At 51.2% G+C, this 22,779-nt stretch overlaps 1 protein-coding gene across 1 annotated transcript in view; it reads left to right on the top strand.

The window, feature by feature from the left end:
- Positions 1-3,157, top strand: part of KCNK5 (potassium two pore domain channel subfamily K member 5) — a 36,397-nt gene extending 33,240 nt beyond the window's left edge. Inside the window, exon 5 of the mRNA XM_082847344.1 lies at positions 591-3,157. Coding sequence (XP_082703470.1) covers positions 591-1,456 — 866 coding nt within the window. The 3' untranslated portion in view covers positions 1,457-3,157. The remainder of the gene's footprint in view (positions 1-590) is intronic.
- The last annotated feature ends 19,622 nt before the right edge of the window (positions 3,158-22,779 follow it).

Here is a 22,779-nt window from a genome sequence, read left to right as displayed (position 1 = left end):
CGTCACCAGAAGGAGAATCAAGGCCGTCCGGGATATTTCCTGCTAGGACCCGTGCTCTTGGACATCCCAGGCCCAACTGTCAGCCTCACTTATATAAAATTAGTGAGTCCATCCCCAGCAGGAGGATGCCAGCTGCCCTGTCACTTAATTTCTATCCAGGTTTTAACTGAACTGTAACACGTACACCCAGAAAGTACACAAAGCAGCCAAGTGTCAGTGTCGGTGAATCATTGAAAGGCCGACATTCATGGCTTAGCTCCTGACCCGAGTGCTGGCTCCATCCCCAGCCTCCCCAGAGCCCCTCCCCCTTGAAGCTCCCCCACCCCAGGGAGACACTCTCCTGACCTTCGGTAGTTGAGGAAGCTCAGGCAGGGCTCTGGGACGGGCACACGAGTGACCAAGCCGGGGTTCTCAGGACGATGGGGTGTCCGGCTTCTAGCACAGGCCTCCTTTCTTTCCTGGCGCGTCCGCGTCGGTGTTCTGTGTTCTTGCGGTGTCCACTTTCAGGTGACGTGGCTTTTGGCCTTTGTGTGTTTCCGGGTCCCCGCTGGCCCTTTCCTGACCCTCTGGGCTTCCTGACCCGTCCTCAGGTGTGAACCCCAGCGCCAACTACCACGCCCTGTACCGCTACTTCGTGGAGCTCTGGATCTACCTGGGGCTGGCCTGGCTCTCCCTCTTTGTCAACTGGAAGGTGAGCATGTTTGTGGAGGTGCACAAGGCCATTAAGAAGCGGCGGCGGCGCCGGAAGGAGTCCTTCGAGAGCTCCCCACACTCCAGGAAGGCCCTGCAGGTGGCAGGGGGTGCGGCGTCCAAGGACGTCAACATCTTCAGTTTTCTGTCGAAAAAGGAGGAGACTTACAATGATCTCATCAAGCAGATCGGGAAGAAGGCAATGAAGACGGGCGGGGGTGGGGAGCGGGTCCCAGGGCCGGGCCTGGGGCCCCAGGGGGGTGGGCTGACAGCCCTGCCCACCTCCCTGGCCCCCTTGGTGGTCTACTCCAAGAACCATGTGCCCAGCCTGGAAGAGGTGTCCCAGACGCTGAGGAGCAAAGGCCACGTGTCTCGGCCACCCGGCGAGGAGGCCGGGGCGGGGCCCCCCGAGGAGGGCTCCCCGACCTCTGAGGTGCTCATCAACCAGCTGGACCGCATTAGCGAGGAGGGCGAGCCGTGGGACGCCCAGGACTACCACCCGCTCATCTTCCAGAACGTCAGCATCACCTTTGTGAACGAGGAGGCCGGCCTCTCGGACGAGGACACCTCCAAGTCCTCACTGGAGGACAACCTGGCTGGGGAGGAGAGGCCCCAGGAGGGGGCCACGGCCGAGGTGCCCCTGAACCTGGGCGAGTTCCCCTCGTCGGATGAGTCCACCTTCACCAGCACTGAGTCAGAGCTCTCCGTGCCTTACGAACAGCTTATGAACGAGTACAACAAGGCAAACTGCCCCAAAGGCACGTGAGGTGGGGCCGGCTCCCCACCCCACCTTCCATGGCTTCTCTTCTCCTCAACCTGGGGTGTCCTACTGTGGCTGGGACCCTGGCCCCTGGTGGGGTGTGGCCCTGGAACTGGGAGTAGGGGGCCAGGGGCCTTCCTCACCTTCATCCCCTGCAGCTAGATGCTACCGGTCAGACACGGTGCACCCAGGACAGGGCCTCTGTTCACCAGCGGAACGGGCACCCTGGCAGCGGGAGGCGTCTGTCCTGAGCACGGTTGGGGGATCTGGTGGTTCACCGACACATGGGCTGGCAGGACTGATCCCGGGGAGGCCTGCACCTGCGTGGGTCGTTGCCCAGTCATTCGGTTAAGACTGTCTCACGGTTCTCTTAGGTTGGGGGCCTTGGCCGTTTGAGTTCACCAGTATTAACAGGTTCCTGTGCGCCCAGCACTGAGCCAGGCATTTCAGAGAGAGGGTGAGGGTGGTGTAAGACCCTGGTGGGGTTGGAGGCTGGGCACTTCAGCACCTCAGCAGTAGTGGGGCCCCGCCTGGGGCACGTGTTTAACCGTCCCCCAGTCCCACCTCATCCGCCTGGCTGTCGCCCATACTGCAGACCTCAGCAGGGAGGAGGCCATCTGGGGAAGGGGAGCTAACAGGCAGGTGCTGAAACACTCCCGTTACGGGGGACTCAGAGTAAGTCCCAAGTGTGGCCCAGCATCTCAGCCCTTGTGTGCACTTACTGGGATGGAGCGCAGCCCAGAGTCCGGTTCCCTGTCCCAGACACCCTTTGGCCAAGCAATGGCAGGCGTGGGCTTCTGTCTCCCAGGAAGTGGTGGCAGAAAGAGAGGCTGGGGCTCCTGGAGCTGGCAGCGGGGGAGCTGCAGGAGTGGGCTCAGCTCCGGCTGAACCTGCCTCCACCCTTCCGTCCCGTGACCTCACCGCTCCCCAGATCACCCTTGGCTCACAAGTGGGGAATGTCCAAATATGTGAATCAGCCTCCTCCCTCCAGCTGCTGTTTGGTGTGTGTGTGTCTCTGTCCGTCTGTCTGTGTAAGAAAGAAAGGATTTGCCATGGGAGGAGCAAAAGATAATGTGAAACTGCAGACGGACTGTTTCTGGTGAGGGGCTGGCAGAGTTCTTGGGTTCTTCGTGAGGTGCACCCTCGGGCCAGCCCACTCTGCCCTGCATGTTGTGTTTTGTTAGTTTTTAAATGAATTGCTGTTTTTTTTTTATCTCGTTGGCTTCAGAGCCAGAGGGGAGAAAAGGTGCAAGAGTGGGGTCCCAAGGATCGGGATGTCCAATGTTCACCCTCCTGTCCCCCAACCTGGTTGGGCCTTTCTCGGTGACCTCAGCTAAGGTCATGGTGTCAGAGTCGGGGAGGGGCATTGGTCGCAGGTGACCGGATGCTGGGCAGGAGGTGCCACCCAGACACCCTCTCTGCCTCTCAACCCCCTCCCCAATGCTGCAGGACCAAAGAGGGCCAGAACCCCACCCATCCCCACTTAGCCTGTAACCCAGGGGTATGATGGCCCAGCATCAGGGTGGGAAGGAGCGGCCTTCTGTTTTTCTGTGAAATGTTTTAACGAGCTCGTCTTAGTTTTCCTGACCCCACTTGGCTGGGGTGTTGCTGGCTGTCCTGGAATCACACACACTGTATGTACATACTGGCAATGATGTCAAATGTAATTTATTTTAACATTTTTACAATAAAACATGAGATGGACAAGCCAGTCTGATGCGTGCTATTGCGGGGTGGGGGGAGAGGGGCTGGGGGCGAGATGGGGGGGGCAGTCTGGGAGGACTGAGGACAGCCTGAGAGTCAAGGGGAGAACTGGGGTGGTCTGGAAGGGACAAGAAAATGAAAGAGGTGGGGAGGTGGAGAAGGGGCAGGCTACGTAAGATGTGGTCAGGGCGGGCTTCTTGGAGGAGGTGACAGTTAACAGGTTGGAATGAGGACAGGGGAGAGGAGTGGGGGGACCGTGGCTAGCAGCTCATGTCGCCAGTCTGCCAGACCCCGTTCTACACGCTTTATGCTCAATAGTATGTGAATGGACTCATTTGATCTTGCAATAGCCCTGTGAGGTGGGTATTACATCCCCATTTTATAGGTGAGGAAACGGGCACAGAAAGGTGACTTAGGCAAGATCTCCATAGATGGTGAGCCTGGGTTCAAACCCATGCAGCCTCCATGACCAGCTAACAATCACCTGCTCTGTTGTGGCACGTCTGGCGTCCCCTGAAAGGGCTTCTGTGTTCAGGAAGGTGGGCCAGGGAAGGACCCCGGAGATCAGGCCTTCTGAGCTCAAGGGGTGGGCACTGTGGGCTGGAAAGGACGTGAAAGAAGAGTGGACAGGCTCAGCTGGGCCCATATGCATCCATTTAACAGGAAGATTTGTCAGACTTCGTGGTCTCAACGGTTTAGAAGTTGGCCTCTTCCACAGCAGTGTCAGGGTCCCCTTCCCACACCACACAGGACATTGGTTAAAATCTTCAGTCTGCTGGGAAAAGTTTACAGTTCTGTGATTTCAGGAATGAAGCACATTTTTCATGAGGGTGTGGCTGCGTTTATAAAGGATCATATGTGTTTAAAATATCAACGGACTTGATACCATCCATCCCTTTGCCAAAACATCTTTCCACTTTCCTCTCTCTCTATCTCTCTCTCTCTCTCTCTCTCTCTCTCACACACACACACACACACACACACACACACACACACACACACACACACACACACACACAGGTTCAAACTTCTCTGGTTTTGCTTTAGCCCCTTCCAGCCTCCAGGTAACAGTTCTATTTACTACCGTGGCACTTGGCCTTCTCACAAAGCCCTCTGACAGGCGGCTCGGAGCGCCCCCCGGGGCACAGGGCTTTTGGCCCCCTTTGCTGTGAAGGAGATGAAAGCTCAGAGAGTACAACTTGACCAGGCACAGCCTCGCAGAGCTGCTCATAGATGATAGAAGCAGGGAAGGCTGGGGTTAAGGTGTGGTTTTGGTCCACTGTGGCTAAGGTAAGTGGTGAGCTTTCTGAGTGAAAGGCCTGGAAACAAGGTGGGACAGCAGCTGGAGCAGAGGGTGGAGCCCAGGAGGGATTCCTGAGGGATCAAGAGCAGAGGAGGGGTACCGTGTGTGGAGGGGCGTGAACCCTCCTGTCACTGTCACTGTGCCCATGAGCTGTTGGGGGATGGCAGGTGGAGGAAGTGATTTAGAAGTCGAGGGAGAGGACCCTGGCAGGGAAATCCCACTGTTGACAACAGATTCATAACCTGGTCAGAACTACGGGGGTGTATTGTTGAACCCCCAGAGTTTCATGAGTTCTGAGGCAGACACGCCTACTCCCAGCAGCCCTCTAGGCCTGGGCCCTCCCCTGCCCCCTCCTGGAAGCCTTCCCGCCCTGGTGGTGAGTTGGCACCCTGCTCTCCACCATTGCCACCTGTACTCTCCATTCATTCCTTCAACTAATGTTCACCCAGCACCTACCATGGACCAGGCTCTGTCCCAGCCACCTGGAAAACTACAGCGTGTAACATGAACAGAGATCCTATTCATGGAGCCTACAGTTTGGTTCCCTTTGCTCTCATTTCCAGCTGTTTTTCATGGTCTGTGCTTGGTATTTCTGTCCTGCCCATACCCCCAAGGCTCTTTTAATGTCTCTTCTATCTTATGTCTTTTAATCCTCACAACAGGTAGTGTTATCATTAACCCCATTTTACAAATGAGGAGACTGAGGCAAATACAGGATTTTTCACAAATTCAAACAACTATTCAATGGCAGCAGAACAGCTTCCCTGACTTGCATTTCCGTTCCTCCTTCTACCCTCCGGAAAGCTCCTGATGTGTTGGGGGAGACACCCTCAGAAAACCCACAGTCAAATGGAGGAGACAGTTCCTACGCCCAAAGAGCCTGCAATCTGAGAGGGAGAGGAGCACAGAAATAGGAAATAAGCACAAACTCTGGGTCCCAGCTGGGCCTCTGGCTCCTGTGTGATCCTGCAGGAGTCACTTAGGAAAAGAAACCGGGGTGTTTCACCCCCTTGCTGGAAAGGTTATCCTCAGCCACCATTGCGAGGAAGCTTTCTGGAGCCTGGGGCAAAGGCAGGGGGAGAAAGGAGGCAGGTGGGCTGTGCTGCTCTGGGTGGGTCTCCGGGAATGGCTGCCTCTCTGGGGGCCCCTGAGGCTTGGGCTCAGCCCTGCCAATCAGCTGTCCACCCCTGAAATAACAGGTCCCCAGTTTCCAAATTCATACACAGCTGGTCCAGGAACCAGATGCCAGTTTGGGAATTGCCAGGATGTGTTTGTGTAACACAGTGAGAGCGCCTCCCCAGAATCTCTGCCCCTTCTCTCCATCCTGGCCACCATCCAGGCCACTACAGCCCCTCACCTGGACACCCGCAGCAGCACAGGGCCTGATGCCTGGTTGAGCCCTTGTTGAATGAATGAATGAGCCCCTGAGCAGGTCTCCACCAGGCCATTACTGCAACCAGCAGGCTGGAGTCCATACTCAAATCTGACCCCCTTTATCTCCTGCTTTAAACTCCTTTGGGGCTCCCGCTGCTCTCCTGGCGCTGTCTCCCTCTTCAACCTCATCTGCCCCCTACCCCTACTCCCCAACCTCTCTGGGCTCCAGACACAGTGAAGTTTCCCAAATGAGCCAGGCAGCCCATGCTGTTTCCCATGTCTGGGATGCCCTTCCCCTCTCCTAGCTGAGTTCTAAGACCTGTTGGGGTTAAAGGTGGACATCAGCTTCTCCGGGAAGAGTTCCACAGTTCCCGGCCCCCCCTCCCGGATTCTGGGTCAGATGTCCCTCACCAGGCCCAGAGCCCGTCCCTCAGCAAGCCGGCTGCTTCGCTGCTGTTCAAGCTGTCTCTGGGTCTGGAGCCTCTGAGAGAGCAGGGAGTGGCTTGTTCACCTTGGATCCAGACCACAAGCTGGCCAGCGTGGAAAAGGGCTCAGCTTTTCAATGTTTACTGAATGGAGGGCAAGTGAACCAGAATCCTGGACCCTCCCATTGTAATTCAGTCCCTCTCCTCCCGGGAAGAGGCCGAATCAGGAGGTGAAGTTTATTCCAGGAGGGCAAGTCCCTGCAGAACTGTGTGGACGATCTTGAGGGACCTTGTCACAGGCCGCGTTGGCCCGGTGAGTCACCTGATTGTGCCGAGTCACCTGAATCTGGCAGGCAGGGCAGGGACACAGCACTCCTTACTTCTGCACACTCCAGGAAGCCCCTGTGTCTGCACCCCATTTCCCGTTTCCCCCCACCTCTCTGTCCTCACCTCTCATCGCCTCCAAGGCGGCAGTGTTCCTTCTGGTCACCACTACCTGATGACAGGGGCCTGGGTGTCCCACCCCTGCAGCCCGTGCTTCCCTCGGGAATACCTCTGCTCACAGTGACCACTCACCTCAGTTTCGGGGCCGCCCAGTTTACAAAGCCCTTTCACCTCCATTCCTGTGGGATTACTCATCGGCCCGGGAGCCAGGTGCAATCTTTTATAGCCTGATTTAAGGGTTTTTTTCCAAATGAGGAAACTGAGTGTTTTGGTTTGGTTGCCCAGGAGAGCAAGGCCTAAGAGCAGAACTGGGAGATGGCTGGAGGAAGTAGCAGAGAGGTAGAGGGAGATAAAGATGGGGAAAGAGCACAAGGCAATTAAGGGGGCATCGTTGAGCTGGTTCCACTGTGGGCAGTTGGGGCTCAATCCTGCTGGGACCCCTCTGAAGAGCCGGTCGAATACACCTCACAATTGTCCCTTTGAAGGACAGGAGGCCTGCGTTTATCCACCAGTTCCCACCCTTGTTGGTTAAGGATGGCCCCACGGACATTAATCCCCACCTCCCTCCTATACAGGCTGGATGTGGCAGACTGTACTGTCCAAAGACACCACCGTCCCACACTCTCCTTGGCAAAGTGACCTTGCCACTCCCCGTACGAGAGGTGGAGTCCATTCCCTTGCACATGGGCTGGCCCTGGGCCTGTTTTGATCAATAGAATACCCTGGAAGTGACCTTCTGTGTTAAGAGGCCTGGCAGCTTCCTCTTTTGTGCTCTCGGGGAAGCCAGCTGCAAGGTAAGAAATCCAAGTACCTGGAGACCCATGACCTGGAGGGGATCTGCCCAGCCGAGGAGCCATCTGGGACATTCCAGCACCAGCTGAGGCCACGTGAAGAGCCCAGCCATCCCCCGAATCTCAGAATCGTGAGCAAATACATGATTGGTGTTATTCTAAGCCTCTAAGTTTTGGGGTGGTTTGTTATGCAATGATAGCTGACGGGAACACTGGCTGGGCTTGCCCTGGGGCTAAGAGACCTTCTTCCGGGTTTTGGAGAAAGTTCTGGGGTGCAAACGCAGAGAGGCACCCCTGGGGAGGGGCTTGGGCGGCATGTAGAGGACTGTGCACTATAGCCGCACTAGCACCCAAAGCAGGCCAAACAGCACCTACTGCCCTGAGACTCAACCTCTTTGAAGGTGCAGAAACTCCTTACCAGGAGCTCCCTACCTTAAGCAAGATCAGAGATTTTGACCTTAAGATATCAAAGTCTCTTCTACTTTGGGGTCTCTGGTCCTCTCTGCTATGTCTGAACAGTACCGGTAGGCCTGGGGTCTGCTACCATATAGCCCTGTGCCTTAAATAAGCCACCTCGGCCATTTACAGTATGCCTACTGCCCATGACCTCAGATCTCATTTAATCCCCACCACACTGTGAAATCAGTATTATTATCGCCCTTTGGAAGCTGAGGCACAGAGTGGGTATGTTAACTTGCCCAAAGTCACACAGCTAGAAGCAGAGCCTGGGTTCAAACCTGAGACCCCGGCGCCTGTGCTAGTAACTACCACACAAGCCTGCCAGAGCAGGGCTTTCCTGCTCCAGGGCCAGGGGGCCCAAAGAGGGTGCCCTGGCTGCAGCTCCCAGCTACCTGTCCTCTGCAGGACCAGTGAGGTGAACCAATCAGCGGATCCCAGCCCTCTGGTGACTACCCAGCAGTAGCCAGGGGATTCCCGAGCTCTGTTCTCAAGAGATTCTGACTTAGCAGACCTGGGGTAAAAGCCAGAAATACCCAGGTTCTGGAAATGCCTGGCTGGAGATCTCAGAGGGCAGTTCTGTTCCGTGTTTCTGGCATCTCCTGCCGATCCCTCCCTGCCTGTGTTTATATTCTGCATTGAAATCTGTTTACCTCCAGTTATGGAAAACTCCCTTATTCTTAGATTCCTTCACCTGTGGCTCTGGCCAGCTGAGCCGCTCTGTCTGGGGTGGTGACATCATACTGTATTCAATTCAAACAACATGTACTTTTTTTTTTTTTTTTTTTTTTTAATGCCGCACCACGGGGCTTGCAGGATCTTAGTTCCCCAACCAGGTATTGAAACCACGCCTCCTGCAACGGAAGCATGGAGTCTTAACCACTGGACCGCCAGGGAAGTCCCCGACATGTACTTGTTGAGTCTCTTGTAGGCTGCCTAGAACACCTGATGCTGGTGACTGAGGAGGAAGGGAAATGAGGAGCAGACAATTACCCGCCAGGCAGTCAGGCAGTCAGGCCCTCCCTCTATCTCTCTACCCGCTCACATTCCCGCCCTCAACAGTTCACTCGAGGGGAAAGGTTCTGACCCAGGAGTCTGGAGCCCGTTCGTCCCGCTCATGAGAGCCAGTGGTTAAAGTTTCAGAAATTTTACAAGTTGACTATATTAAAAGTTAAATTATATAACCATGCGCTTAAATTGTATGAAGAGCGAAGGTAAAACATACTCAAAACTCATCATTTCCTAATTACTTTACATGTTACTACTCTTCAAGTTTTTGAGGTTACTGACATCCATTGGAGGTGCCCAGTGGAAATATTACATAATGGTATGCTACTGCGTTTCTCGTCCCAACTTCATTTTTGTGACATCACGTTGTAGCTTAAAAAAGCCATAGTGGAAGTATTTACACCACAGAAATGAGCAAACACTATAAATCAGGGCTCTCCTCTCTGCAGAGAGCCAGATGTTAAACATTTACCAACACATCATCGCACCGATCTTCCGGATGCGCTGTGTGGACTGGGCGGGGGCGGGGTGGGAGGCAGTGAGTTTTTGCTCACCTTGGAAAGGAGCCAGCAATGTCTGGATTACAGGGGGAACATAATTCCTACAGTGTCCCTTGCAATCCCGTGGGCCCCTCAGACCATTGCTGAGTAAGGGTGAAGATCCAAGGCCGTGGGAGCTGACTGTGAGGGTAGTGGGGGGGCAGATGACACAGGTACCTGCCCCATGTATGTACACGGAAGGGTACACCCAAGGGTCACACTCCAAACCGGAGGCAGAAAGGGGAACACAGGCCTTGTGTAGAAGGCATATCTGCCTTCAGCTGGAGTTCTCCGACTGCCCAAAGGCTAGTCCAGGAGGTGCCTTACACTCTCCCAACCACACTGTGGTTTCAGCAAAGTCCTCATCACCTGGGTGTCCTTGTAATTAAAGGGGAGACCCTCTTGGCATACACTAGGTCTGGTAACTGGACCAGGGCTCTTGGGATCCAGACTAAGGCTGCAGGGATCGTATCGCCGAGCGAAAACACCATTGATACACAGGATGTGGGCCTGAGTCAAACCAACACAGGAAGGAGTCTAAGGCCTTCCAAAAATTCCCCGCCCCTAGTGCAGGGGAGGAGGTGACTCCACGCAGGATGTCCAGGGTCCCAGTCAAAAGTGGATGCTGAAGAGGTCCAGTGCCCCAGCCCCACCCCAGAATCCTCCCAGGAGCAGTCCTCAGTAAGCCAGCCGTGGTCTGGCCCCCTTGTGCGCCGTGTGTAGGGCTGTCCCTCTAATGACCACCACTTTTTAGTAACCACTTGCTTTGGGACAGGCTCTGTGCTGGGACTTGACAAGGGGACACAGGGAAAAGACTTCTCTTCCTTTGTTTGATTCCACACCCATCCTCGGTGTGTGTGTTGGTGACAGGAGGTGGAAGGAGAGTCAGTAGGGTTGGAGTGGGGGCTCCGTCATGACCCACCTGCAACTGCTGTGTGTTAATCCAGGTTCTCCAAGAAGCAGATGCCACTGCTGGATTAAGCTGGAAAGGACTATGTTAGGGGAAACACCTGTGAGAGGCTGGAAGCACCATCTGACCAAGATGCAAGTCCATCCTGGGTGACTGAGAGGGAGGGGAGGTTGGGTGAAGCAAGATAGACTGCCCTGCAGGCTGTGGGAGGTTAGGCTAGGCTCGGGCGAGTCCCAGGTCTCCGCGAAATGGATCCACCCTGGTACCCTGCTCTGCTCAGTCACTGGCTGGAGCAGCCCATGATCTGGGAACAAACTTGGTGATGGATTTCAGAGGCAGCAGCTGGGGTCATTGGCCAATTTCCTCCTTGTAGTTGGAGGTCCTCAGGGTGCACTTTCATGGCTGCCACCACAATTATGGGGGAGCAGAAAGTATACTCACATAGAAGTCAGACAGTAGAGAGAGGAGAATGGAGCAGATGCACAGAGAAAGGCAGAGGAGCATGTATGTGGGGGGGGTGTGGTATGGACATGCATAACATGAAGTCAGACAGAGACAGAGAAAGAGGGACTGAGGGACACAGAAAGACACAGAAAGAGAGAAAGAGAGAATGCACATTACAGAGAAGACAGCTTTCTAAACCCCCAGCTCCAGACTCTCTCTCTATAAGGAAATACTGGTCCTACCTCTGGATCCCCTTGACATCACCAGCTGAATCCTGACCACAAACTTTTCTTTCCATGAGCTTGCTAAAGTGGGCTCTGGTTCTTACCAGGTAACCCCAGAAACCCTGACCTGCCATCCCAGGAGAAGCAGCCCAAGACGGTAGTTAATGAGAAGGCATTTCTTTATGCCCCTCCACCACTGGCTGGCCTGGTTCTACACTAACCTTCTAGAAAGATGCTCTTAGCAGTCTCTGCCTCTCCCAGGTTTTCTGCTCTGCTCTTCTCCACCTGGCAGGTAACTTCACATATGGGGCTGCTGGCTTGTTTTCTAGATGTTTCACAGGTGTCTGTCCCATCTTCCCAATGAGAGGGCAGGATAGGGACTGCTCTTGGGCTGCCTCAAATTCCAAGCCCAGCCCTCTCCTAGCTGCCTGACCTCGGGCAAGTCACTTAACCTGTCTGGGCTTCTGTTATTTCTCAGGAAAACTGGGAACTATAACCTGCCTCAAAGGTTAGCATGTGAGGCCCGGGGCCTTCCTCCATGTTACTGTCCGTAGGGGTGGCAGGTACATTATTGTCCTTCTGTTCACCCTAGGAAATGGCTTGACAGTAACGCGCTGAAGTTCCAGGGAGAACTTTGACTGGACAGCTGTCATTTTCCAGGTCAGAACCTGACAGTCTAGTGCCCCCTCTCTACAGCTCCCTCTGGGTGATGTTAGGCAGAGATAACCTGAGATTTACCTGAGATTAAGCCTCCTGTGAATAATCGTTTACACGTCAATCCTTTGTCTCCCTTAATCCTCTCCTCAGCCTAGTGAAGGAGAACTCTAAGTTCCTGTTTTGCATGGAAAATCTTGTGGTTCATTGACTTGCCCAAGGTCCTAGAGCTGGGCTGGCCTTCAGATTCCCCAAGATCTCATCCCCACCGCAGGCAGCCCTCCAGCCTCTGGGCCCCAACAGCAGCGGTAGGTACCAAGTGAGTCAGAGGATCCAGCTTGGTCTGTCTCCAAAGGATCACTCCTGAGATTCCTCCTTAACGGGCAGTGACCCTCCCTCCAGTGTCTTTCTGTCCCTTGTTCTGAGCAAACTCTTTGAGTCCCACTGGAGCCCCCCCAGTACCCCCAAACCTACCTCTCAACTCAGAACAGAATGTTACAGCTGAAGGGAATTCATTCCTTCAGGGAGAATCTATTGAGCACTTATTGTAAGCCAAGTACCATTGTAGCCATTGACTATTAGTGATAATCTAATGATTAGGTTCTGATCCAGTGGCTCTCAGCCCTGGCTGTGTATTAGAGTCACTGGGGCCCTTTCAAAAGTGTGTAACCCAGGTCTTACTCCAACCAATGAAATCAGAATATTTGTGGAGGGAGGGAGGTGAGGCCAGCTATCCGAATTTTATTTAAAAACTCTCTAGGTGATTATGTTTTCCCAGGGTTGAGAACCTCTGATCTAGTTGAACCATAGCCCCCCCTCATGTTAGGGGCTCAGGAGGGAATTGAGACCCATAGATGGGCAGTGCTTTGCCCAAAGTCACAAATCGGAGCCTGATTCCTCCGTCTTCAACCCCCCAGTGCTCTTTCTGAAGGTAATTGGTAAGAATTTGCTGAAGGCATCCTTGGATGAATGCAGGGTAGGGGGGAGAGAAAGGTGGTGAGTGTGGTGGATACATTTGAGATGCCTTCCCTACCCACTGTTCTTCCTGAAGATGGACAGACCAGGTAGCCATCTTTGAACCATGTGACTCACCTTGGTAAAGCTGATTGGGCTAGGAGAGGAAACCTGAACCAAGATGAACCGATGAGGACTTCCCCGGTGGCACAGTGGTTAAGAATCCGCCTGCCAGTGCAGGGGACATGGGTTTGATCCCTAGTCCGGGAAGATCCCACATGCTGTAGAGCTACTAAGCCCATGCGCCACAACTACTGAGCCCGTGCTCTAGAGCCCACAAGCCACAACTACTGAGCCTGTGTGCCACAACTACGGAAGCCTGCATGCCTAGAGCCCGTGCTCTGCAACAAGAGAAGCCACTGCAATGAGAAGCCCATGCACCGCAACAAAGAGTAGCCCCCACTGGCCGCCACTAGAGAAAGCCCGCGCGTAGCAATGAAGAGCCAACACAGCCAAGAAAATAAAAAATAAATAAAATCCTTAAAAAAAAAAAAGATGAATCAATGAGATGACCTGGCTAGGTATTTGAAATTAGTATATCAAAGGACTAAGACAGTGAGCTGTGGGGAGCTGAATCTGGAAGTCATGGAGGCTTGGGAGTGGTGGCAGGTATTGGGGTCATGTGTGAACCAGACAGTAGGCAGAGGAAGGAAGTATGCAGAGAGAAGTAGGGGGATAGAGCAGACATCTGGAGAGAGAGGCAGAGATGGGGACTGGGCAGGTTCTGCTTCCGCTGAGAGCTGTACCCTTTCATTGAACCTCATCTTTTAGAACTAGTGGGTTCTTTGACACTCAAAGGGCCTTGACCAATATAAGCATGAAGAATGGCTCATGCAAAAGCCTGTAGGCACCAAAGACCCTTATGTGCCCCTTTCTTTGCCCCCAACCCTTAAAAGTGTCCCTCTGAAGCATTGAGCTCCCTGTCATTCAAAGTGCTCAAGCCAAGGGTCGGTGTCCACCTCTTGGAGATGTTGGCAAGTTGATCTCATACGTCCTACTCAACCACATGATTCTGAATTTCCGAAATGGGTGGGCAGAGAGGTATTTTAAGATTGTTTTTTCTCTTTCTTGGCACCCAGTGCCCCTTGCCTGACACCTGGTCCCTGGCAAGGAAGCCTGTACCCCTGGGGATGGGAGTGGGGCCCACAGTAAACAAAGAGCACAAGAAAGTTCCTTTGGTACCCACCCCCCACATCAGCGCACACATCCCCATGGCGGGAGAGTGGCAGGGGTGTGGAAACAATGGGAGCCTATGAGTCATGGGGGTAGGCAGGATAACATTTCTCCAAAAATGCTCCCTCTAGCCATGTCCGGAGTTGCTGACGTAGGCAGCTGCCAGGCAGTGACACCTGAAATGACCTTCAGTTCTGGGCAGTCACTAGGCCTGCCCTGGATGACCTGGATTTTCTTTTCATCTTTTAATTCAATTTTTATTTTTAGCAAAGTGATATATGTATATAAATACTTTTAATAAAAGTCAAATAATACTACACAGACTAACGGAAAACAGCGATTGCCTGCCTCACCCTTCCCCATTCCCAGTCCCCAGAGGCAACTTCTTTTAGACTTTCCAGCTACTTCTTCCTATTTTTCTTCTACTTCTTTAAATAACATATCGCTGTTTTTAAAATCCCATCACTATTTTTGTTATCCTACTTTAGTTAGTATAGATTATCTTCCTACTACAAAAGATGACGATTAGCTCCATTCCATCCCCAACACATATACTTCTTTCCCTAGCACCCAAAATAGTTAGATCTCAACTAGATGTTAACACTATCATAACTATGTAAATATTCATAATGTACTTGGGTACACTTTTCTTCTTGTATGACATTTTGTTTTTCATGTTTGCTTAACTTTGTATGTCTGTGTCACTAATTAACTCCCAAACTCCCTGCTATAATTGTAAAACTTCTCTCAGAAGAATAATCTCTCAGTCCCATTTTTTTTTTTTTTTCTTGGTGAACTGCTTTCAGAGCCAAACATTTTCTGCTCCTGGCTGGATGTCCTCTCTAGGACAGCTCACATCCTGAAGTGTCCCTTCACCATGGATTAGGAATTCACTTTGCCTTCTTCCTACATCAGACCCCCTGTTTTCTGAATCCAATGCCTTCTGTCTTTGTTTACTTTCTTGGTTGATAGAGCACATCCTTAAATAGCTTTCTGAGAAATGGTGCAAGGGAGGTAAAAAATTTGAGACCCTGTACATCTAAAAATATCTTTATTCTACCTTCATATTGATTGATAGTTTGGCTGGGTATCTAATTCTAGGTTGAAAATTTTTTCCTTTGGAATTTTGAGAGTTTTTCTCCTTTGTTTTCTAGCTTCCTGGGTGGTTGTGGAGAAGTTTAGTGATATTCTAATTCCTGGGTCTTTAAATGTGACCGATATATTTTTTTTCTCTCTGGAAACTTTTTAGAATCTCTTTATTCCCCAGTGCATCGGTTGGTGTAACTTTTCATTCACAGTGCTGAGTCCTCAGGCTCCCCTTTAATCTAGAAGCTCATGCCCTTTGGTTCCTTTCTGTGCTTATTATGTTCTATTTTTTTGAATGAGTCCTCTTGGATTGGTTCTCTGATTTTCTAATCTTTACTTTTATCATCTTATCCTACTTTCAAAAGGATTTTTAAACTTTAACTACAATTCTCCTATTGATTAAAAAGAAAGTCTCTATTTTTATTTCATTTCTTTTTCCTTCTAAGTTTTTATTAAGAGAATTGCAAATATACAGTACAGTTGAAAAAATAGTATACTTAACATTCTTTTCCCTACCTAGGTCACTGCTGTACAATAGAAATATAATATAAGCCACATATGTAATTGTAAACTTTATAGTAGCCACATTAAAACAGTTAAAATATAGGTAAAATTAACTTTAATATTTTACTTATTTCAAAATATCAATTCTACCTGCCATCAATATAAAAATTATTAATGAGATTGTTTTCATTTTTTCTGTTGTATTAAGTCTTTGAAATTCAGTGTGTATTTTATACTCACAGTGTATCTCAATCCAGATGATGTCAAGTGCTTAGAAGCTACATGCGAAAAGTAGCTGCTGTATTAGACAGTGTAGTACTAGATTGAACAATTGTTATTATATATCTGTCTATGAACTGCCTGTATATTTTGGCAGAACTATTTGAAAGAAATTTGTAGACCATATTATACTTGATTTTTAAATACTTTAGCCTGCAGATTCTAAACTTAAGGACATTCTGTTACATAATCACACCACCATTATCACCCCCCCAAAAATTAACAATAATCCCCTAATATCTTTAATATCCTGTCCATATTCAAATTTCCCCAATTGTGTCCAATTTTTCTTTTATAGCTGGTCTAGCTGAACTAGGATCCTATCTTAACTTCCTTTGGTTGGTAGGTCTCCTTAGTGGATTTGGTTTTGCATTGTTTTGTTGTTTTGGCCACGCCGTGTGGCTTGTGGGATGTTAGTTCCCTGACCACAGATTGAACCCTGCTCCTCAGCGGTGAAAGTGCTGAGTCCTAACCACTGGACCTCCAGGGGTTTCCCTCCTTAGTCTATTTAACATCTATAAACTCTTTTTTATCTTTTTGTTTCTCCTACAATATTGACATTTTAAGGATCTAGGCAAGTTGTCTTGTAGAAAGCCCTACATTCTGTGTTTGTCTGATTGTTTCCTCATAATGTCATTTAATTTTATCCCCCTACCTGCTGTATGTACTGGAGACTAGAAGCTAAATCATGGTAAAATACAGGTTAAATATTTTTTGCAAGGATGCTACATAGGTTGCTATCATATTTAATTTTCAATAGCTATTTCTTATTCAGTGAATGTTACTTTCTTATAGCATCCTATTCTTGTTTCAAAGGTTGCAGTATTTTTCTTATCTCTGGGAATATTAATTATCTCAAAGAGGCAAAAAAAGATTCTGCTTTTTGCATCATCTCTGAGTTACTTTTTTTTTTTTTCTTATTTGCTTATTCTGGCTCTCTTTTTCATAGTGACACCTCTCTTGCACCTCCCTGTGATCCTTCGTTGTCTATTCATATTTAAGACTAAGGCTCTGATTATATGAGCAGAACTTGTGCCTAAAGGATTTGGTGACAAGCTGACTTTTTCACTGAGAAACCTTTAAATGCCAATATCTGTAGGACTCTTCTCTTTGGACAGTTTCCCTAGAGAGAATCCCTGGAATCTGCTGGGGGCTATAAACCTGTTTCCAATGTTCTGATGCTGAATGGGAAAGGGCTCATGGAAACTTACCGTTTGGTGTTCAGACTTGCACTTAATCCTCTGCTTCAGCTGTGTAATCCTCTCTGTTGGTAAACCAGCCCATTTTCTGCCAGGGTGGGGAAGGCAGTGCCTAGCTGTGCAAGAAGTGGGAGGGGATCTGGGGTTATCACTGCTTCTTCTTCTTCTTTTTAAAAAAATATTTATTTATTTATTTGACTGCACCGGGTCATAGTTGCGGCATGCAGGGTATTTAGTTGCAGCATGCGGGCTCTCTTAATTGTGGCATGCGGGCTCTTTTTGTTGCGACATGTGGGCTCCTAGCTGCAGCTTGTGGGATCTTGTTCCCCGACCAGGGATGGAACCCGGGCCCCCTGTATTGGTAGCACGGAGTCTTAACCACTGGACCACCAGGGAACACCCTATCACTGCTTCTTAACCCACTTCCAACCAGTCCTCTTCAGCCCCACCCCCAACACCACCCCTCTTAGAGGGATCTGGCATTTCCAGGTGCTGAGACGTTCAAGGTGCCCACAGCTTGAAGCAGCCTTCTTACTATCACTCTGCCCATCCTCCCACCCCAGAGAGTTAAGGTACAGCTTCTGCCAGGCTAAGGAACTGTTCATCCCTTTTCAGCTTCCAGAATCTTGCTGACTCTTCTACATCTTCACTCTTCTTGTCCTTGTGGGCTATGCCTCATCGTGATCATCTTGGTGGGATTTAGGTGATTGCAGAGATAAAAAGTAGTCGGTCCTCCGTGCTTTCTCATCAGCAATGGCCCATTCTCTAGAGGTAAGAATTGAGGCTTAGAGAAACTTTGAAGAGATCCCACATCCAAATTCCAGCCCCACTAAGAAAGCAGAATGGCCAGAGACCTGGGAGAAGCTCAACCCTTCAAAGCTCTGCTCTGTGGTCTAGCTCCTAGGGAGCAGGGAAGCCAGGACCTCGATTTTGACCAATTCTGACATGGCCCCTTTACCCAGTTATATCTCCAGACTCCAGCACTACCCTAGGGGTCTGCCTGCCTGCTCCCCCTGCCTTCCAGGGTTTGGCCCTCACTCCATCTCTCTAAACTTCCCTCTTTTGATCTTTTTATTTCTCTCTCTCTCTTTTTTGGCCGTGCTGCATGGCATGCAGGATCTTAGTTCCCTGACCAGGGAATGAACCCATGCCCCCTGCAGTGGAAGCACGAACCGCAACGAAAAAAAAAGCTCAAAGCTCAAAGCGTGGAGTCTTAACCACTGGACTGCCAGGGAAGTCCTGCTCCTTTTATTTCTTTTCTCTTTTTATCTCATTTTCTTATTCTCAGTATCTCTTCTTCCTTCTTTTTCCCCCTCTCACCCTGTTTCTGTCTTTTCTTTTCCTCCCATTCTTTCTCTCTCCCTCACTCTCTCCATCCATTCCTGACTTGTTCCTTGGCTAAATCAGGACCTTTTCAATCTATACCAGTGATTCTCAACCAGGGCTGAGTTTTCCCCGCTCCCCCAGGAAACATCTGCAGCTGGGGAGGGGATCGGTGCTACTGACACCTAGTGGGTAGAGACCAGGGATGCTGCCAAACATCCTATGATGTGCAGGGGCAGCCCCCATGACAAAGAGTCATCCAGCCCAAAATGTCAGTGCCAAGGCTGAGAAGCCCCGGTCTCCTGTAACCCCTGCTTTACATATGGTCTCTAGTCCCTCTCAGAAAAGACAAGAGTGGAGAGCAGAGGCCCAGAGGGGGAGCCATGGCCAGCAGCCGGCTGTGCTGTGTAGCCCAGGCAGTGGGCAGGATGCAGCCTTGGGAATCTGCTGTGTGTTGATTCCAGAAGTTCGGCCTTCTTAGGGTCAGACAGTCTTGTGGGAAAGCTCTCCTTAGCCACTCTAGCTGCTGCTGCCAGCTGTTTACCCGGCTGTGGGACCACCCCAGTCCTGACTCAGGAGCAATAGTGGAAACACAGCTGGCCCACTGCCCTCCCTGCCGCTTCAAGGGCAGAAGGAGTAGCCTCCTACGTGTGTGAGGAGTGGAAACCTACCTCTTCCTGAGCCTGTCCTACCAGGCTGCCAGAAGCCCCCCTAGAATCAGTGTGCCATGTGATGCAGTGGGGACAGGCAAGGGCTGGCCTGCCTTCCATGCCTGTAACCCTACACTACCAAAGCCTCCACAGGCTTCATGGATTTCCTGAAGTTGGTAGAAATGGGGGAGGATTGTGGGGCAGGATAGAGCTTGGCCTTGATGAACTCCAGGAGGCCAGGGCAGCTCAAGGCCAAGAGGAGAATCCTGTAGAGACCTGGCTGGGTTCCCTGGCTCCAACTCTATCTTTAGACTCTGGGTCACCCTCTGTGGCCCTTCAGTATTCCTTCTCCCATTCTTACACAGTAATAGAATTTTTACTTGGGCACATGGCTGCCTAGCCAAAGACTACATTTCCCAGACTCTCTTGCAGCTAGGTGTGGCTACATGACTAATTTCTGGCCAATGAGATATGAGCAGAAGATCCTGGTGCAACATCTGGGTCATGCCTTTAAAAGAAGGGTGCAAATGTGATGGCAGGAGCTGGAGCATCCATTTTGGACCATATGAAGCTATATGTTGATGATGGCAGAGCAGCAAGGTAGAAGACGCCTGACTTTCCATCACCACTGAGCTGCCATGTTAACGCTATATCATCTACTCAGACTTTTACATGAGAGAGAAATAAAATTGTTTCTTGTTTAAGCCACTATATTTTGGGGTCTCTCTTTTTTAATAGCAGCCTAACATGTGTCCTAACTAAAGTAACTCCTCAGAGAAGTCTTACATGAGCTACTCCCAGCCTAGGCATCCTCAACACTTTTCAGATGAGAAACCCATGATCCAAGGTCACATTTACAGTTAATTTATAATGGAGCTGAGGCTTGAAGCCAAGTTCCAGCATTGGCCTGGATGAAGCCCAAGGTTCTTTACATTTCTGACATTCTAGGATTCTCTGAGACCATCAAGGAGTATGACAGGCACCGGGGGACTCTGGCTTACTGGAAACTTTTACACTCAGTCTTATCTGATACAATGGTCCTTCCCACCTTCCACCTCTCCAGCCATACTGATCTTTAGTTCCTCTAACCAGCCATGCTCCGTCTTAACTCAGGGCCTTTACTTATGCTGTTCTCTCTGCCTGGAATAGGTTTCTCTCCCCTTCTCACCAAGGTCGTCTCTTCAAAGCTCAAGTGACACTCCTTCAGAAAAGCCTTATTTGTCAGTCCCATAAGCCTGAAAACTTCAAGAGAGCAGGGACCATGTCTGTTTTTTGCTTATTATCATATCTCAAATGCCTAGCATGGTGCCACAGGAAACAAACGTGAAATAAATCCCCCTGGGAGACCACAGGAGTAGCCATACCTGTAGTCTGGGAGATGGCTGGGCTGACCTCACAAGGTGCCTTGCAGACTGAGGAGTGGAATCCACTGAGAGTGATGCTGTCATCCATGCCATGTCCACAAGGAAACCCCCATCCAGGGTCCAGGAAGCTCCCAGAGAAAGGCCTCCAGAACTTGAATATGTAAATGGATGTCCAGGCTCTGATTCAGTAGGTCTGGGTTGGACCCGAGATTCTGCATTTCTGAGAAGCCTCCATGTCATGCTGCTGTCCATAAACCACACTTTGAATGGCAAGGTCCTGGGGAGGCCTCAGACTCCCTCTAGGAGTCCATCTGTCCGTCTGTCCACTCTTCTGTTCTGTCTCTGCACGGGACCCCAGAGCCTGGCTCCTTAGTCCAGGGAGGCATGTCCTTTGTCCTTGCAGCCTCCCAGGAAAGCATCCAAGATCAAGGCCCAGTCTGTTCACCCCAGAGGTGCCACATTTCAAACCTGGCAGCCCCACCGTGCAGGCCCCGTCCCTGCCGCCAGCCACCACCTCCTTCCTTCTCTGGGCCGATTCTCCATCTTCGCACTGGAGGCTGCTGTGATGCCCTTGGACTAGAGCCACCTCTTTAACTCTGTTTTGCCAGGGTTAATAGACTTTAAAACACAAAGGCTGTGTGTGTGTGTGTGTGTGTGTGCGTGTGTGTGTGTGTGTGTGTGAAGGTTATATCAGAAAAGTGAACACAGCCTTGTCTGCAGGGGTCCCCTTGTTGTGTGTGTATGTGTGTGTGTGTGTGTCTGTCCTCGGGTCCTTTGGTGCTGATGTCCTGGGCCCATGACTCCAGTGCAGTGCTCTGTGTGTGTGGAGTGGGGAGGGGAAGGCAGGAAGGAAAGGCCAGGGCACCAGCAGCTTCATCTCTCGGCCTCCTCTTTCTCCTCCACCGAATAAACATCTTGTTTGTCCACCAGACAGTAGCCCCAGGGCTCACCCTCCTCCTCCTGCCCTCCCCAGGGCTCAGGACACGATAGGCCTGCACAGGAAGTCTGGCTGAACCATAATCCGGCGTGGAAAGTGCCAAGGAGAAAGGCACCATGCCAGGGCTGTTGACAGGACCCGGCAGTGCCGAGGCCAGATGTACCTTCCTCACGCCGGCTCAGGACGCTGCCTCCTCCCCACGCCGCCTCCACCTTCCCGGTGCCGCCCAGAGCACAGTGGGACCATTTCAGAGCAGTCTCATCCGTGAAATCTGTCTCCCCAGGAAGAGTTCCCAGACTCAGCCAGGAAGGCTCTGGGGCTCTGTGTAAAAATGTACTCTGTTCTGGCACCCCATCTTCTTCTTTGCTGGGGTCTGCCGTGACCAGGTGGAGGGGGCCACCCAGCACCTCACACTCCAAATCCCCTCCCATCAGAGGCATCTAGCAAAGGCAAGGGCCAAAGAGGGTGAGCTCCCTGTCACTGGAGACGTGACCTTTCGCTGGGAGAGGGCTGATCTTGCCACTTTGAGGGGCTGGGTGGGGTTATAGATGTCAAATTCTTCATCCCTCTGCCTCCAGGCTGACTGGACTGCAAAGAAAACAAGTTTAAAGAGTTCCGAGTTTAAAGAGTCCTAGAGAAGTCACCTTCACAGCTTTCTGCATCCCCAGATCACCGGGGACTTCCTCTCCTCCTTCTCTCATTTGGACAATGTTAATCCCCGGGCATAGCGTCTAGTTTTCAGGTTTATGAACAAATTTGAGGTGGCCCGTTTCTCGGGATAGAAAGTGACTAAGGTCATGCAAGGGAAGGAGGGTGTTTTCCAAATATGATTGGAATTGAACCCCATTCAGCGTCCCTTCCTGCCCACCCTTGGCCCTCCCTAGCATGGAGGCCCAAACAAGGGCCATGGACGTGGCACATGGACACATCCCTGGAATATGCCAAGGCCTGTTCTCTCACCCCTGGGATCTGGGAGTGAAGGCAGGTGTGTGCGTTGGAGTGCTTCTCGGCCCCACCTCCCGTGGGGCAGCTTGGACAGCTGGTGGTCAGCCCCGCTTCTCCAGTCCCACCCCAACCCTCCGATGTCTCCCGTCACTGTTTGGGCTCCTAGCGTCCCAGGTCCTGCTTCCTCGGCAGCCAGAACTCGTCTCAGGGCATGTGAGGCTGGAAAGAAACAGCGTCAAGGGGGTGGGGTCACTCCCGTCCTGGTCACCATGGAGGATGCCTCCCCCGGTGAGGCTGCCGTGCTCAGAGCCTCAGAGGACACAGCGGGATCCAAGGCCCCTGAGTTCCCGCGAGGTCTGGAGCCTCAGCCCCCGCAGCTCAACCGCAAGATCTTCCCCGACTCATCCCCGAGTCTGCGTCTCCACAGTCCTTGGAGTTTGGACCGTGTACTTGGCATTTATTGAAATTTGGTCTTGAGTGTTTTGTTTTGTTTTTTAAATATTTATTTATTTATTTAGGCTGACGCTGGCTACTGGTTGAGGCATGCGGGATCCTTTGTTGCGGTATGCAGACTCTTAG

This window comes from Leucopleurus acutus (assembly GCF_964270905.1).
Source record: "Leucopleurus acutus genome assembly, chromosome: 10".
NCBI classification, from domain to species: Eukaryota; Metazoa; Chordata; class Mammalia; order Artiodactyla; family Delphinidae; genus Leucopleurus; species Leucopleurus acutus.
Note: the sequence above shows the minus strand (reverse complement) of the source record. Positions and strands in the feature narration are given on the sequence as shown.